The 17,482-nt window shown below is 44.7% G+C and overlaps 1 protein-coding gene across 1 annotated transcript in view; it reads right to left on the reverse strand.

Annotated features, from left to right (window-relative positions):
* Positions 1-17,482, reverse strand: part of LOC138299187 (E3 ubiquitin-protein ligase TRIM39-like) — a 132,199-nt gene that overhangs the window by 101,701 nt on the left and 13,016 nt on the right. The window contains exon 3 of the mRNA XM_069237284.1: positions 7,569-7,799. Within this exon, the coding sequence (XP_069093385.1) occupies positions 7,569-7,799 (231 nt within the window). The remainder of the gene's footprint in view (positions 1-7,568; positions 7,800-17,482) is intronic.

Consider the following 17,482-nt stretch of genomic DNA (forward strand, 5'->3'; position numbering starts at 1 on the left):
CAGAAAACATTACTGCTTATCTCCTTGTCATGAAGAACCTGACCCGAGTACGTTTGCAGTTAGGACAAGGAGTGCTTGGTAACCTGTTTGGGTGGTATGTGGTATTGTTTTTTTTAAACAGAGTAGATGCCAATTCTACAGTGAAAAAAGAGCTGCACTTTTGTGTTGCTTTAGAGAGATAAGAGTGGTAAGGTGACGGTTGTGTGCTCTGGGATAATTATTTATAATTGAACCAAAATAGCTTACATTTTCGTAAATGTCAAATCATTTTTGTAAATGTAAAATGTGCAGATTCCCTCCGAACACTGTTTGGCAGGAGAATCCATGACTTGGCTGCCAAAACAAAGAACCATACCCAATTCAGTAATCTGAAGTTTGAAATCCAGTACTGAGATCTTGGAATAAAAGTAGGAGAGGAGCAAGTTGATTGGGTGCTAGTGGTGGTATTTACTCTAACGTTAATGTGTTCTAATACCTTATTAAGCCCAAAGGACATAGCATAGATACTGGCAATTGACTAATGAACAGGGAGGCAAGATGAACTAAAAATAGTGATGAGATATTTTCTATTTGAACAGCATAAGGGAACCACATCCTGGACCATCTGAAGCAGCCACAGAGTTAAGAATACTACGGTTTACATACTTGATGTGTCAGGAATTTAAAGGTATTTAATTGATTTTTCGGCGTTAAAAAAGAGCTATTCCCTGAGAATCGTCGCTGAAATATAAGGGCTGCAAAATGGATCATGGGGTCAGCTAATAACGGGAAAAAAAACAAATTTCTTTAATGGATAATAACTAATTATAGAAAAATGGGAATTAGAGACAACTTCCATTTTTAAAAAGGGAGCATGACCACAGATCAGCTGGAACAGATGTTTCACTCTTAGCTGAAGCAGATGACATGGGCACTCTCCTACTGAACTGTGTTTATTCCTGCATAATTTAGACTTTTTGTATGAGTATGTAAGTAAATGTAGTGCATTATTAATTAAAATCTTTACAATTCTATCATGGTACATGCAGGCAACAGATAAAAACCCACATTATAGGAACATTAAGCTAAAACCAGGGTAGATACTAAAACATAGGACAACCTCTAACAAATATCCAGTGCGGTTGATGCAATGTCTTGTTGCCTATATGTCACACAAGCAGCCTGTGGAAGGAGTGATAGATGGCAGGATCAAAACAGCACAGGCCTTAGCATGAGGGACTCTCCTAATAAAAGGACACCACATGCTATTTCCAAAAACTGCAAGTGTGTTCCAAAGTGCAATGTGCCGTGCACTGAGTAAGTACAAATATTTAGGTCAGTAAAACATGTGAGGGCAGTTGTCAAACTTATACAAGAAAGGAGTGCCAAACCTCTGGCCCGCCAGTTCATTATTTGTGTTCAAGCAAGTTCGTACTTGATGCCTCTTGATATGATGTACCCAGGTATGGACTATGGCCTTAGTAGCCGTCCGGCTGTAGCAAAGAACTTGTCAATTCGTGCTAACTCCACTGGGACATCAGATGAAAAAATGTCATAACACTGCCTCTGTGCATGTTCTTATGCCGTGCTCAAAGAATAATGATGTTATTTAAGTACGCCTTTGGGGAAGAAACCCTGGACAGCAGCATATTGATGCTCTACTGATTCTAAGGTATAAAGGTACAACCTGCGCTGTTTTTGTCCTGGTGGCTTTGTTTTCCAGTGAGTCCTATGTTCCCACATAGGCAGTTTCAGAAGCCTGGTCAGCAAAATGTTTCTTAGGGCTTGTCTACCCATGGCTGCTCTCAGGTATGGTTGACATGGAGTGCCTTCATGGGATCTGTCAAGACCTACACCACCTGGGATATCTCTGATTTCATTTATGTCCTGCTCCTGTTTAAGTGCTGCAACATCAGGACTGAATCAGTGAGGCATTCTGGGGCAAAATTCAGTGTGGTCATTGCAATTTTAAGGTAACTTGACCCCTCGCTCTTTTCATCCTAAAATATCAAATACATGGCTCCTTTTATGGAGTCAGTGTCTGCTCTGGCCACTTGACGATAGTATTTAATTAAATCCTTTTTTGCAGTCAATGCTTATGTTCACTAGCCCGAACGGCAGTTCGATCAGTTTGCAGCTTGTTGTTTTGGGGAGACTGAATATTTTTCTGTACGTAGGTATATGGAAGTGCTCGAATGTCTCTGTGAGCATGCCGGGGAACGCGAGGTGCCTGTAGCCTATAGCAATTTTGCCTATGTTACTTTTTGGATCCTCTCGGCTGTAGGGTCTGTAATTTGTGGTAAAGTTTAGTTGGGCAAACACTGTTTTGGCTGCTATTTCTTCAAAGGCCTTCATATGTAGAATGGGGTTATCCATGTCCGACAGCCAGACACCAATGTAATTGTGTTTGCATGTCGTGGTTATGTTTAAGGGGCTCAGGTACCATATCATCTGATGTTTTTGGCTTTTTGCCCAAGGATCACAACTTTAGTTTTTGTGGTGTTTGTGAGCAGGGAGTTGTTGGTGTAATAGTTATGTAGTATGCCAAGTGCGCGCTTCATGCCAATGAGTGTTTGCTCAAATATCACCAAGTTGTCCGCATACTCAATAATGGGCAGTTTTGTGAGGCCTAGCTTTATTGGATGGAAAGAGATTTCCTTTCAGCAATTCCAAGTTTAGGTCTGCAGATTAAACAAGATAGGTGCAAAGACGCATGCCTGCTTCAAGCCTTTATTTGTATGTGTTTTTAAGGTGACATGGATTTGGGTTATCTTAATATGGTCTATAGTGTCTGTATACAGCGCTAAAATGGCTGCCAGAAGTTGTTTTAGGATTCCCTAATCGGCAAGTTCAGCCCATAATATCTTTCAATCAATTCCATCAAACACAGTGCTATAATCAATGATAATTCAATGACCTTGGCCCCGAGAGAGGAGAGGGCTATCACACTGTCCATTGCTGAGGCATTTGGCCGGAATACCTTTTGGTAGTATGGGGTGATGTTATTATCCTTGATCCAATTCCCCAGCTCATTCAGGAGCACCTTGGAAAAGACTTTTCCATCTATGTCTAGTAGCGCAATTAGCCTATAATTTTCAGGTGATGTGTTAGCTTCTTTTAAAGGACTGGGTGCAAGATGGAGCCTTCACATGATTCTGGGATTGCAGACAGCAGGATACATTCATTAAATAGATTATGCATGTACGGTGCCCAGAGTGCAATGTCCTCCTTTAAGATGCTATCCAGTAGGCCATTTAGCCCCAGGGCTCCATCCCCGAAAATTGACTTCACAATGTTTATTGTCTCCTTTTCAGTGACAACGATTGGATTTTCCTCAAGGCCCTCTAGGGCTCCGGCAAGTAAGTTCTCCATTGTAACTGGTAGTTTCATAGTGTCTACATAAAAGTTTGATACATGATCTACCCATTTAACGGTGGAGACAGCGTTCTCCAACAAAGAAACTATGGGGGTCATTCTGGCCCTGGCGGTCATGGACCGCCAGGGCCAACGACTGCGGAAGCACCGCCAACAGGCTGACGGTGCTTCAGGGGCCATTCTGACCGCGGCGGTAAAGCCACGGTCAGAAAAGGGAAACCGGCGGTTTCCCGCCGGTTTTCCCCTGCCCCAGGGAATCCTCCACGGCGGCGCTGCAAGCAGCGCCGTCATGGAGATTCCGACCCCCTTCCCGCCATCCTGTTTCTGGCGGTTTTCACCGCCAGAAAAAGGATGGCGGGAACGGGTGTCGTGGGGCCCCTGGGGGCCCCTGCAGTGCCCATGCCACTGGCATGGGCACTGCAGGGGCCCCCTAACAGGGCCCCATTAAGATTTTCAGTGTCTGCAAAGCAGACACTGAAAATCGCGACGGGTGCAACTGCACCCGTCGCACACCAGCAACTCCGCCGGCTCCATTCGGAGCCGGCTTCATCGTTGCTGGGGCTTTCCCGCTGGGCGGGCGGGCGGCCTTTTGGCGGTAGCCTGCCAGCCCAGCGGGAAAGTCAAAATGACCGCCGCGGTCTTTTGACCGCGGTACGGTCTTCTGGCGGTTCAGAATGACCCCCTATGTGTTTCCACTCCTCCTCTAGGCATTTTTGTTTGAGAGCCAAGAATGCCTTTTTATGTTTTTCCTTGCTTCTTTTAGCACACTTTCCATGTTTAGGGGCTTCTTTATTCTATGTTTTAGTTCTGCAAGCTGGCACGTCCTTTTGCTCTCCTTGAACTCTTCATTTCATGGGTGTGGGGAAGACCTTCTTCTCATAAGCATACAAGGTTGGGTTTGGACCTTATTGGATGTTAGGGGTGCATGCAGCTCTTTTATTGTTGCCCCCCAGTGCTTCTCTACTAGGGTCGTTATGTGACCCAGAGCGGATCACATGGCTTTGCTGATTGGGCCCCATGTAATTTATTTTTATAGTGGACCAATATGGTTGGATGCAGTTAGCCAGCAGAGTTAAAGCCCCTGTGAATCTTCAAACTCACACTGACCAATATTGACAGTGGATGATGGTCGCGTTTAGTTCTAGTTTGAACTTGGTATACCTTACATTCACACGGCAAATGTCTGCTCTGAAAAATATAGTCCAATGTTGAAATATTTTTAAACATGGTTTTGATTTGTCCTCTGGGGTGCTTTTTTGGTCGACCGAGCACAGATCAAATTCTCTGACCCAGGCCACTAATATATTATGAGATGCATCCTTGTGGTCTGCCCCGGGTTGACCGATGTTTTGTGTATTAAAATCACCAGCCACTATGCACTACTGACTTGGGTGTTCGCACAGGTGAGTTTTTATGTGGTCAGTGATGTTCATTTTCTCATCCCTGCGCAGACTGACTCACAAATGTACCATCATGATGGGAATGGCTTTTCCATCCATTACCAGACCTTCACGTTTGAGGGCCTGTATAGCATGGGAGACTTTTCTTAGTTCCTTTGCTTTTAGCCACAGGTCTAGGTTCACAAAGACGGAGAGGCCACCAATTTGTCTGTTGAACACGTTCTTTTTCTGAGCTACTATGTGGAATGCATGGTACCCCAGAACAGAGGTGGGCAGAGTAGAAGGTGCTTGTATTGTTCACCAGAGTATTTAATCCTGCCACATTCCAGCTTTTAAATTTTATGTAGATCTAATTCCCTTTTCGGTGTTCCTTCTACTGCTAGCTATTCTTCTGACCCTTGGTTGTGAGGACAGCTGGTAGCCGTCCTCAATTAGACTGTTCATTGTGGGGGGTATTAGAGTGTATTTTTAGAGCACCAAGTGAAGACCTGTCCCCTTTATTGCTTGTTAGGCATACTGTGATCTTCATTCCCTGTATATGGGTCGTTATTTGCTTTGTTCCTCTCAGTATGCTATTTGCTGCCTTTTGCTTCACGGGAGAGTTTTGCCTCTTCAATAAGACGTGGGGGTATTTTTTCATCACTGGCTCATTGATAAGAATGCCCCACTTCTTGAACTGCTTATTTTCTGCTATGGTGTTTTTAATGTCTGAAAAGTCGGTCCTCTCGGTTAACGTGGATTATTTACGACCGATCCAGGAATAGGTTTGAAATTTGACTGATTTAAGGTGTTCCGATGTACTGTATGAAAGTGGAGGTATGCTTTGTTGGAGGTGTATGATGTTTGACCTGTTTATATCGACCCAAGGCCCTCTCAACTTGAATTCCAGGTTAAATATCAGTCCTGATGATGGTGCATGTGGATATTCAGTGTTTTCTTTGTCAAGTGGTCAGTTCTGGATCCCTGTTGGGTCTTCCCCATTCTAGCCTGTGGCATTTTAGATAGAAAACTGTAGGTGCAAAGCTGTTGAGTACACTCCACTACCCTAGAGCGTATTTCGTGTTCAGAGCAAACACTTCAACAAAGTTAATATCAGACACCGCCGCACTCAGAAAGTCCATATATAAATCAGTCTTTCAAGTTATCAATGTTCCTTAAGCACAGCCATCATACTCAGTTGGATGAACATCTTTGCATAAGCAAGCCAACGAGTGTTTCGTCACAACAAGTGACACCATGATAAGTCTCAAATATAGGAGTACATGCCGAAGAAAGTGCCGGGGTGGAGACGAGTATGAGGTCTCACATAACTGCCACTTTTCTTCCTTGTGACTACCATGAAAGAGTTACTCATAACCATATTTCTGAAGCATATTCCATCTACTTTCTACATACATTTGGTACTTTCCGGACCGCGCCTTTGCTGATGCCTTCTAATAAAGGATCATTTTGCAACTGTTTTCAACTGAAAGACTGATTTATATATGGACTTTCTGAGTGTGATGGTGTCTGTTATTAACTTAGATATTAGTGGCCACAACATGTGAGAAGAAATTTGACCAAGTATTATAAGTGAAATGGTTGTGGTTCTCCTTTTCTTGTGCCTTTGTGCGCAGGATCGGGTTGATGCTTACTGGTGCAAGGGTACTTCCCTGGGTGTTTGTGTCTTGATCTTCTTGTGGGGTCTTTTTGGGGGGTTTCTTTAGTGCTGTTTTTCGATGGAAGATCGGTTAGATGTCAAGTTCCTCCACCCTATTGTCCTCATCGTGCCCCCTCCCATTCGTTATGATGTTTAGTCTTTGTGATTGATTGTGCATTCCATTGTGTACGTTGTGGATTTGCATTTTATTTCCTTGTTGCCGTTTCTCAAGAATTTTTATAGTTTTTCTTTTGTCATGGTGAATGAGGTCTTTAAAGTATTTTCCACCACTGGGGGTCAATTAGCATTCATGGCATCTGGTGGGTTCTCCATTGCGTTATAATGTATTGATGGCATACCAGCTATCTCCCAATTTCTGTGCACTGTGAGTTGCTGAACTGGCAGTTGGCTGATTAGTGGACTTGGGCCTGGGCTGAGATTTTCTATCATCTTGGAACCCCTGAGAGCGTAGCCCCATATGGGCTGTCTACCTGGATGGTCTGTGTGTGGATTATCCAGTTTGAGACATTTAGCTGGTCAATCCCTGTATAGTCTTAATTAAGGATCTTTGGGCTTGTGTCTCCTACAATCATCGACGAGGAGTTCTCTTTGACCTCTAAGAGTACACTTGGGTTGAGGAGGGTTTCTGAACCATCCTTATTAATAAAAAACAATGTTTTAAAACTAAATATTTAATGAATGGATATCTTATTGTATATGTGCTAAAAGGTGACAAATGCAGAATAGTACAGTAAAGTAGAGCATTCAGGTGCAATGCAAAATGCAGAAAAGTACAGATGAGCCTCCCACTATTTTGGTCACTATGGAGCTTTCTCATCTTACCGTTCTTGCAGAAGGCAAATTTCAGAGGGTGACTGAAAGACCTTCTTTCTCAATTGGTTGTTGATTTTCATCTCATATGTTGAACCTCACTTGAACCTGCTCATCTTCAACATCTGATAATTGATCCCAATTGGTGAATAATAACCTCCCTATCTATAACACTTTCTGCCTCCAAAAGCACTTTATCATGGGCCTCATGCTGTGTTTAGTGGTGTATGGAAACAAAAACATATAACGAAATAAACTTTTGAAGTAGTCCCTCATGTCGCAGTTGACACTTCTTCCCTCGGAGGAACTCTACTCTTCTAGACCTACAGATGGTCAATTCTCACCTTCAGTAGCTCCTCGTCCTGTTGCTGACATTTCCTTTCCATCTCTGTGATCAGGTCTTGGTGGGTAGATTGCAGCTTCTCCAGTTTACTCAGATTCTCACAAATCTTTATCATCTTCTCTTCATGTTCCTCTTCCAGTTTGCTCAGAAGATGTTTCTTTTCCTTCTCCAGAAACTGCTTCAGAAGCTCAAATGTATTCAGAATCTTCTTGGTCTGGTTCGTGAAGATTTCCTTCATTAACAACCAAACAAACCACATCATATTTGTATTAATATAATACAGTGAGATTTATCACATTCTCCCTATAAATTTCACTGATAATGGTTTTCATGTTAACCACATACCTACTACCACATTTCCCTGGGACAAACACTATGTGCAGTCAGTGTGATCCCACGCAGAAAGCTTAAAAGAAAGAAAAAAGCTGAGGTTGATGCTGGGGGTCTTTATTACACATCTTGGTACACTCATGTCATTTTACTTAAGGATTGCCTCTATGTCATTCTCCCTCTTGTCACTCTTGAAATGTGTGACTAGTTTTGGAAGTGAGATGACCAGAGTGCAGGGTTCAGGAATTCAAAGGGCTAATGAGCCATTGCCTTTCGCTCAGTCTCAACATTAAAGTGAAATATGAAAATTGCAAGTCGACTGAGAAGGTTATCTGAACAAAGCAGGCTTTGTGTTGGCGCTCTCTGCAGATCACTCCAGAAAACTCAGAATCATCATTGATAACAAGCTCACCATGAAATCACAGATCAACTCTGTCTCCTCTGCCTACTTTCTCACTCTATGCATGCTACGGAAGATCTTCAAGTGGCTTCACCTGCACATGAGATGCACCATGACACAGGTCGTCGTCACCAATGGACTGCAACACTCTCTACTTAGGAATTGCTGCATACCTCCTAAGGAGACTTCAAACCATACTGAACATCACAGCTCTCTACTTAGGAATTGCCGCACACCTCCTACGGAAACTTCAAACCATACAGAACACCACAGCCACACTCGTCCTTGACCTCCCCCGATGAACCCCCTCACACCCCACCTCAGGCAGCTCGACTGACTCCCCAGACAGAAGAGATGCCAATCCAAGCTGCTGACCCACGCACGCAAGGCTCTACCCAACGGAGGACCCACCCACATCAACCACCGCCTAAAGTTCCACCGACCAAGATTACACTCCACCTCTATGGCACAGGCACACAGGCCCCACATCCACTGAAGCAGAAGTGGAGGGTGCTCCATATCTTACATCGCTGCAAAGATCTGGAACAGCAAAAGGCAGTAAGCAGGTGGCTGAGGGAGGAAGCAGATCAGGAGGGTAAAAGGGTCAAAATGGCAGTTTAAAACAGAACACACACACAGGCTGCAATTTCAGACCTGATACATGTTTTAAATGGCTACTTAAGCAGATAGCAGAATCAGTGCTGCAGTCCCTCTTATAGCATTTAATTTACAGGCCCTGGGCACATGTAGTGCCACTTTACTAGAAACCTAAAAGTAAATTAAATATGCCAGTTTGGTTAGAAGTCAATTCTACCATGTTTTAAGGAGAGGACACAAGCACTTTAGCACTGGTTAGCAGTAGTAAAGTGTACAGAGTCGTAAGGCCAACAAAAACAAATTCGGCAAACATGGAGGAATGAAGGTAAAAAATCTGGGGATGACCATACAAAAAGGTAGGGGTACTGTGGGATAGTTTACAGTGCCACAAAAGGCACTCACAACTTTTACCCTATTAGTTAAGGAGTGCCCAGATGTTTCACCAGCCTTGCCAAGTACCACGCATCAGGGGTTAGTCTAACACACCTCCCTCGACCTGGGCACAGAAGCTTGTTGTTGCCTAAGGCAGATGTTGGCCTGTTTTAATACAACATAGAGCTTCCTGCAGTGCCTTGTAATGCTGCTAGAAGCTAGTAATACATGATAAATGCATTTTGGTGTGATGATGTGGACACCAGCACTAAAATGTGATAGTATAACCCCTGAGGCATGGTACTTGGCATGGCTGTGTGGTAAACATGTACAAATGTATTGAAACCCTTTGTTCAGAACTTTGTAAAAGTATGCAATTTGTAGATGTGTTACAGAGTTTTCTACTGACCTTAAGAGGCGAATTCATGCCGGATTGGTCTCCCATTATATACTGTGCATTTTGCTGACCTGAGTTATTTTATTGACTCTGAACTCTAACTGAGGTTTGCGCTCTGCTTTATTATTTGATTTTGACTAAATTGTTTGAAGTCTGAATACATTACAATCTAAAAATAAACCTCTATGAATTTAACTTTCCCAGTGTGTCATTCTTGTAGAGACAGTTGGGTTTTGGGTGTCTGAACTGAAATCGCCCGTTAGAGTGCCTTACAAACAAACAAATCCGTCAAGGAATGCCAAAATCTGATAAGGGATTAACACTGCTCATGGTCCATCAGTCATGCAAGAGAACCAGAGGTAGCATAACGTCACAAGTCAGAGGATGTACTTAGGACACGCTGTTACTGATGATCATGCCACATGGGCAAGCCAATCCTTGGGCTGTTCATCCCAGTATCTCTCATCTTCAATGTGCTGATGTGATGACAAGTTGTTTTTTGTATGCAACTGCACATGCTCCTAAACACAGGTGTGTGATTTGAGTCTGCCTTTGTAGTACAGTTGTCTCCCAGATCTTTTGTTGAACACAAATGTATACTGTGAGTTTCAGAGATGTAAACCTCTTTCTCCTCATGCAATTGACTTTTGGAGTATCACAACAGGAAGTACTTACAGTGCAGTCCATGACTGTCCTAGAATCTTATCTTGGGGATGAGACTGTTGGATTTTGGGTGGCAGCACCACCGATTATAGGGGGCTGAGTCCAACCCCACACCATGTGACAACTGTTGGCCTAATCCTTTGGCCAGCTAGAAGCACCTCACCATAACCTGTGAGTAAAGTTAATTTGTGAAGACACTCAGTGACTTCTTGGGGAAAGTCATAGTTGCCAAGTCCCACCCCTTTCTCTCATTTGCAAAATGTCTCTTAGACACAGACACACACACACACAAAGGCAAAGATAGGGATGCATGACGGTTTTTGTTAGAAATTGGGTCTCTAGCTGGGAATACACCCTTTGTTCAAGTAGGGACCACAATCCTAGTCAGGGTATGTCACACACAATCCAAATTATCCTATGCCCACCCTCAGGTAGCTTGGCACTGAGCAGTCAGGCTTAACTTAGAAGGCAATGTGTAAAGTATTTGTGCAATACATCATGCAATAACACAGTAAAAACACCACAAAAATACACCACACAGGTTTAAATTAAGGTCAACACGATCAAGATTTGATAAGTACAAGTTGAAATATCACTTTCACAATGATAATAAGAGTCTTAAGTACTTAAAGATCAACAAATGTCTCTTGTGTGCACAAAGTACTTGGTATGCACCAAAATTACACGAACTGAGACTGCAAAGGAGGAGATGCGTGGAAAAAGGAAGGTGTGCGTCGGATTTCCGGGCGCACACAGACGATGCGTCGATTCTTTTCCACACGGCAAGGACTTTGCATCAAAATTCGGTGTGTATGCTTGAATCCTCTTTGCGATGCAGAGTCTTTTGAAATCTTGGGCATGCTGGACGAAGTCATAGGTGCTGTGTCGATCCGGTGGGCGATGCGGCTGAGTTTCTGTCGCACGGCAGGTGCTGCGTCGATTCCTCACGCAGGAAGTTCGGCTGCGTCGTTCTGGCTCAGCGAAGTGTCGATCCGGTGGGCTGTGCGTCGAAGTTCCGGTATCAACGCTGGCACTGAGTCGATCTCCACTCGGGAAGCCGGGCTGCATCCTTCTGGAGCAGCGATGCAGTGATTCTTTCACCGCTAGGCAGGCTGTGCGTCCATTCCGGAAGGCTGTGCGTCAATTTTCACTTCACTTCACAAGGAGTCCCTTTGAAGAGAAGAAGTCTCTTTGGCCCTGAGACTTCAGGAAACAGGAGGCAAGCTCAATCCAAGCCCTCGGAGAGCACCTCTCAGCAGAGCCAGAGGCCAGCAAGACAGCAGGGCAACAGCTAGGCAGCAGTCCTTCACAGCAAGGCAGGCCAGGTGAGTCCTTTGGGCAGACAGGCAGCTTGTCTTGGCAGGTTGTGGGATCTGGTTCAGAGTGTCTGTCCCAGGGAGTGTCTGAGTGGTAGGGCCAGGGACCCAGTTTATATACACAAAAGTGCCTTTGAAGTGGGGGAGACTTCAAAGAGTAGTTTTGAAGTGCACACGGTCCCCTTTCAGTACAGGTCTGTATGACAGGGTCCCAGTAGGAGGTGTGGCAGTCCTGTGCGTGAGGGCAGGCCATTAGCCTTTGAAATTTAAGTGTCAAGCCCCTCCACCCTTCCAGCCCAGGAAGACCCATACAGTATGCAGATGTGTGCAGGTGTGACTGAGCATCCTGTGTCCAACCTCAACAGTCAGCAGGATTTTGTATTACTATTCTGGTCATACTAAATATGACCTATCTACCCCTTTCTGATCAGAATCTACCACTCAAACAGTATATGAGGGTAGCCCTAATGTTATGAAAGGAGCAGGCCTCACAGCAGTGGGAAACAACTTTAGGAGTTTTCCACTACCAGGGCATATAAAACACACAGGTATATGGTATATATTCTGCCTTTTACCTACACAGCACCCTGCCCCATGGATTACCTAGGGCCTACCTTAGGAGTGACTTATATGTAGAAAAAGGGGAGTTTGAGGTTTGGCAAGTATTTTTAAATGCCAAGTCGAAGTGACAGTGAAACTGCACACACAGGCCTTGCAATGGTAGGCCTGAGACATGGGTAAGAGGCTACTTATGTGGGTGGCACAACCAGTGCTGCAAGCCCACTAGTAGCATTCAATCTAAAAGCCTCGGGCACATGTAGTTAACTTGACTAGGGACTTACTAGTAGATCAAATATGCCAATTGGATATTGTAGGAAGTTGGCTCTGTATGTACTATTTTTTTTCAAAGTAAGAAATAGCATACACAGAGTCCAAGGGTTCCCCTTAGAGGTAAGATAGTGGCAAAAAGAGATCATTCTAATGTTCTATTTTGTGGTAGTGTGGTTGAGCAGTAGGCTTATCAGAGGGTAGTGTTAAGCATTTGTTGTACACACACAGGCAATAAAGGGGGAACACACACTCAAAGACAATTCCAGGCCAATAGGTTTTTATATAGAAAAATATATTTTCTTAGTTTATTTTAAGAACCACAGGTTCAAGATTTACAAACAATACTTTAAATGAAAGGTATTTCACTTAGGAACTTTAGGAACTTTGAATTAGCAAAATAGCATATACAGTTTTCACACAAATGGCAATAAGCTATTTTAAAACTGGACACAGTGCAATTTTCAACAGAACAGTTCCTGGGGGAGGTAAGTGTTTGTTAGTTTTGCAGGTAAGTAAACCACCTACAGGGTTCAAAGTTGGGTCCAAGGTAGCCCATCGTTGGGGGTTTAGAGCAACCCTAAAGTTACCACACCAGCAGCTCAGGGCTGGTCAGGTGCAGAGGTCAAAATGGTGCCCAAAACACATAGGCTTCAATGGAGAAGGGGGTGCCCTGGTTCCAGTCTGCCAGCAGGTAAGTACCCGCGTCTTCGGAGGGCAGGCCAGGGGGGTTTTGTAGGGCACCGGGGGGGACACAAGTCAGCACAAAAACTACACCCTCAGCGGCACGGGGGCGGCCGGGTGCAATGTGCAAACAGGCATCGGGTTTGCAATGGAGTTCAATGGGAGACCAAGGGGTCTCTTCAGCGATGCAGGCAGGCAAGAAGGGGGCTCCTCGGGGTAGCCACCACCTGGGCAAGGGAGAGGGCCACCTGGGGGTCGCTCCTGCACTGGAGGTCGGATCCTTCAGGTCCTGGGGGCTGCGGGTGCAGTGTCCTTACCAGGTGTCGTGTCTTAGAAACAGGCAATTGCGGTCAGGGGGAACCTCGGGATTCCCTCTGCAGGCGTCGCTGTGGAGGGTCAGGGGGGTCAACTCTGGCTACTCACGGGCTCGCAGTCGCCGGGGAGTCCTCCCTGTAGCGTTGTTTCTCCACAAGTCGAGCCGGGGGTGTCGGGTGCAGAGTGCAAAGTCTCATGCTTCTGGTGGGAAACGTGTGTTCTTTCAAAGTTGCTTCTTTGTTGCAAAGATGCTTCTTCCTTGGAGCAGAGCCGCTGTCCTCAGGTGTTCTTGGTCCTTTTAGATGCAGGGTAGTCCTCTGAGGCTTCAGAGGTCGCTGGACCCTGTGGAACGCGTCGCTGGAGCAGTTCTTTTGAAGGGGGGGAGACAGGCTGGTAGAGCTGGGGCCAAAGCAGTTGGTGTCTCCGTCTTCTCTACAGGTTTTTCAGCTCAGCAGTCCTTCTTCGTCTTAGGTTGCAGGAATCTATCTTGCTGTGTTCTGGGAGCCCCTATATCCTTGATTTAGGGGTGTGTTTAGGTCTGGGGGGTTAGTAGCCAATGGCTACTAGCCCTGAGGGTGGCTACACCCACTTTGTGCCTCCTCCCTGAGGGGAGGGGGGCACATCCCTAATCCTGGGGAATCCTCCATCTGCAAGATGGAGGATTTCTAAAAGTCAGAGTCACCTCAGCTCTGCACACCTTAGGGGCTGTCCTGACTGGCCAGTGACTCCTCCTTGTTTTTCTCATTATCTCCTCCAGCCTTGCCGCCAAATGTGGGGCCGTGGCTGGAGGGGGCGGGCAACTCCACTAGCTGGAGTGCCCTGGGGTGCTGTAACAAAGGGGGTGAGCCTTTAAGGCTCACCACCAGGTGTTACAGTTCCTGCAGGGGGAGGTGAGAAGCCACAGAGTGACAAAGGCACTCTCCCCGTGTGGCCAGCAACATTTCTGGTGTGTGGCAGGCTACTAAAACTAGTCAGCCCACACTGGTAGTCGGTATGGTTTCAGGGGGCATCTCTAAGATGCCCTCTGGGGTGTATTTTACAATAAAATGTAAACTGGCATCAGTGTGCATTTATTGTGCTGAGAAATTTGATTCCAAACTTCACAGTTTTCAGTGTAGCCATTATGGTGCTGTGGAGTTCGTGCATGACAGACTCCCAGACCATATACTCTTATGGCTACCCTGCACTTACAAGGTCTAAGGTTTTGCTTAGACACTGTAGGGGAATAGTGCTCATGCACTTATGCCCTCACCTATGGTATAGTGCACCCTGCCTTAGGGCTGTAAGGCCTGCTAGAGGGGTGACTTATCTATACCTATAGGCAGTGTGAGGTTGGCATGGCACCCTGAGGGGAGTGCCATGTCGACTTAGTCATTTTATCCCCACCAGCACACACAAGCTGGCAAGCAGTGTGTCTGTGCTGAGTGAGGGGTCTCCAGGGTGGCATAAGCCATGCTGCAGCCCTTAGAGACCTTCCCTGGCATCAGGGCCCTTGGTACCAGGGGTACCAGTTACAAGGGACTTACCTGGATGCCAGGGTGTGCCAATTGTGGAAACAAAGGTACAGGTTAGGGAAAGAACACTGGTGCTGGGGCCTGGTTAGCAGGCCTCAGCACACTTTCAAATCATAACTTGGCATCAGCAAAGGCAAAAAGTCAGGGGGTAAACATGCAAAGGAGGCATTTCCTTACAGGTATGAACCAATGTTACCATGTTTTAAGGGAGAGGGCATATGCACTTTGGCACTGGTTAGCAGTGGTAACGTGTGCAGAGATCTAAAACCAGCAAAAACAGTGTAAAAAAAGAGGAGGGAGGCAGGCAAAAAGTTAGGGGTGACCACTCTAAGGCTGTCAGGTCTAAAAGTTTCTAAACATTTATTGAAAAAAGTGCAACCTACAATATAAGATGTGCTACAATTATTAGGGTAATGAGGCATAACAACATTAGAATGGTTGAGACTAGCGAGAAGAAAATAAACAGCCCCAACATGGTGGAATGAAATGCATAAATCATTTCTACCTAGCCCATAACTCCTGAGCTAGAGCATAGCAGTATTAGCCCAATCTGCCCATACTCAGTCCGTGAGAGTAGCACCCACCCCATTACCTGAAGCAAAAGGGTCTGCCCACCATCTGTGGGTTTGCTGTAGAGACAGGGCCAAGGTCGGCAATGATATGGAAATCCCAGCCGGATTGGCCTCCCTAATATCCCTTGGCCTGCATAGTGTTTTTATACAAAAACATATTTTCTTTTCATAAAAAGGCCTGACTTGTGTGTGTGCCCAAGTGCCAGACTGTTTACAGAACTCTTGTGGTGACAATTGCGATCTGGATCATCGTGTACTCGGACGCATCAACCTTGGACAAGGGTACATGCTGAAACGTTGTGCATGGAATAATCTTAATGTTTTCACAGAATCACAGAGTTACAACTGATTAGGAAATAAAAACATGCCCGCTGAAGAGCAGCTAACTAAAATGAATAAAATGAAATACATGGAAGCAGAGCACATAAGTAGGTGAAAGGGCACAGGCAGCAGGCCTAAGCTAAGCTAAATATGTGTGTGCCCAAGCACAGTATAAAATGAACCCACAACATGACAGACTATTTTACATCTGAAAAGAACAATCATCACACTTTTCGTCACATGCATTGCTTTATTTGAACACATTCATTCTAGACTGAAGCAATACTTTCTAGCTTTTTTCAGTGCAGTGTGTATTTATTTAATACATTTGGCAGGACTCTAATGCAAGCATGACATTATGATGGCAGCCTTCTTGTATTTTGTTTTCATAAATCAGGATGGTATGGCCCCAAATGGCCACCTGAAGTCATGGGATGAAGAACAAAAGCTGTTGTCTAGCAAGACTTTGAGTAGCCATCTTGACGGCAAGCTGTCTCAATGTCAAATTAAAATTCCACTGATAAACCCTGGGCCTTTACACTTCAGGTTGCCAGTGGCTTTTTGGCTGCTTTCTTGTGATCTGTGTGCAGGTCACTTACTTTAATTTCAAGTGCTCAATGGCTACACCGACATGCAGCTACCTACTGTTTTTCACTCATTTAGTTTAACAATGTTTGACATAGTTTCATTCTCCAATATGTTCTCCATGTTGCCGTAATAAGGCATTGTGCAATGTATTTTTGAAGCATTTTATTTGTTCCAATTTGGTTACCAACCAAACACTGATTTTACAAGTGTAGCCCAGAGCCTTGCTGTAAACAGGAATTCCACAGTAGACCAATACTTACCCATTCCAGTATGGTCGCCAAATTGCACACTTTCACACTAATGATCACTTCACAAGTGCAGTACAGACCACAAAAGAATATCCTGTTCTCATGTTCACAGAACGTGCAGGCACATACATCAGATATTGTGCGCTATGTATTACTTTCCCCTTCGTCTTCTGGTGTGGGACAGATTTGTGTAATTTGTTTAGTTGATTCCTACCAGTACTTTCAGCAGCCTCTGTGTAAGCCCATTCAAAACTACTGAAAAGCGGGCAAATACATCATTATTGTAATTCTCTGGCATGTACTCCTGGTTTTATCTGGTTTGCTGGCTTTATCCCTGGTACAGGTATACTGTCCGTACATATTTTATTTCGAATATTTCTGATTATAAATATATATTTTGATGTAGGATTGTGGTAATTTAAGCAAGCATTGCGAAGGCCCATGAGTCTGGTGTTGAAGCAAAGAGTATTTCTGCATGCCTAGCACACTACAGTTTGCTAATTCTTATTTACATTATGTCAAGCTGTCTTGTAACCTTCGTCGCAGAGTAAGTAAATGTTGTAGAATATCCATGACCTGCAATCTCCCCAACCAGAGGACTAGAAGCCTCGTCTAACCACTTTCATATAAATAGAACTAATTTCAAGTGGACATAGAAGAATAAAGATTGAAGCACATGCTGTAATGCATATGTTATACCTGTCTATGGAGTAACCAGACTCTCTAAAAAGACCACAATAAAAAATGAATTCATAAAGCATCGGGAATAG

This window comes from Pleurodeles waltl, chromosome 6, assembly GCF_031143425.1.
Source record: "Pleurodeles waltl isolate 20211129_DDA chromosome 6, aPleWal1.hap1.20221129, whole genome shotgun sequence".
Lineage (NCBI taxonomy): Eukaryota > Metazoa > Chordata > Amphibia > Caudata > Salamandridae > Pleurodeles > Pleurodeles waltl.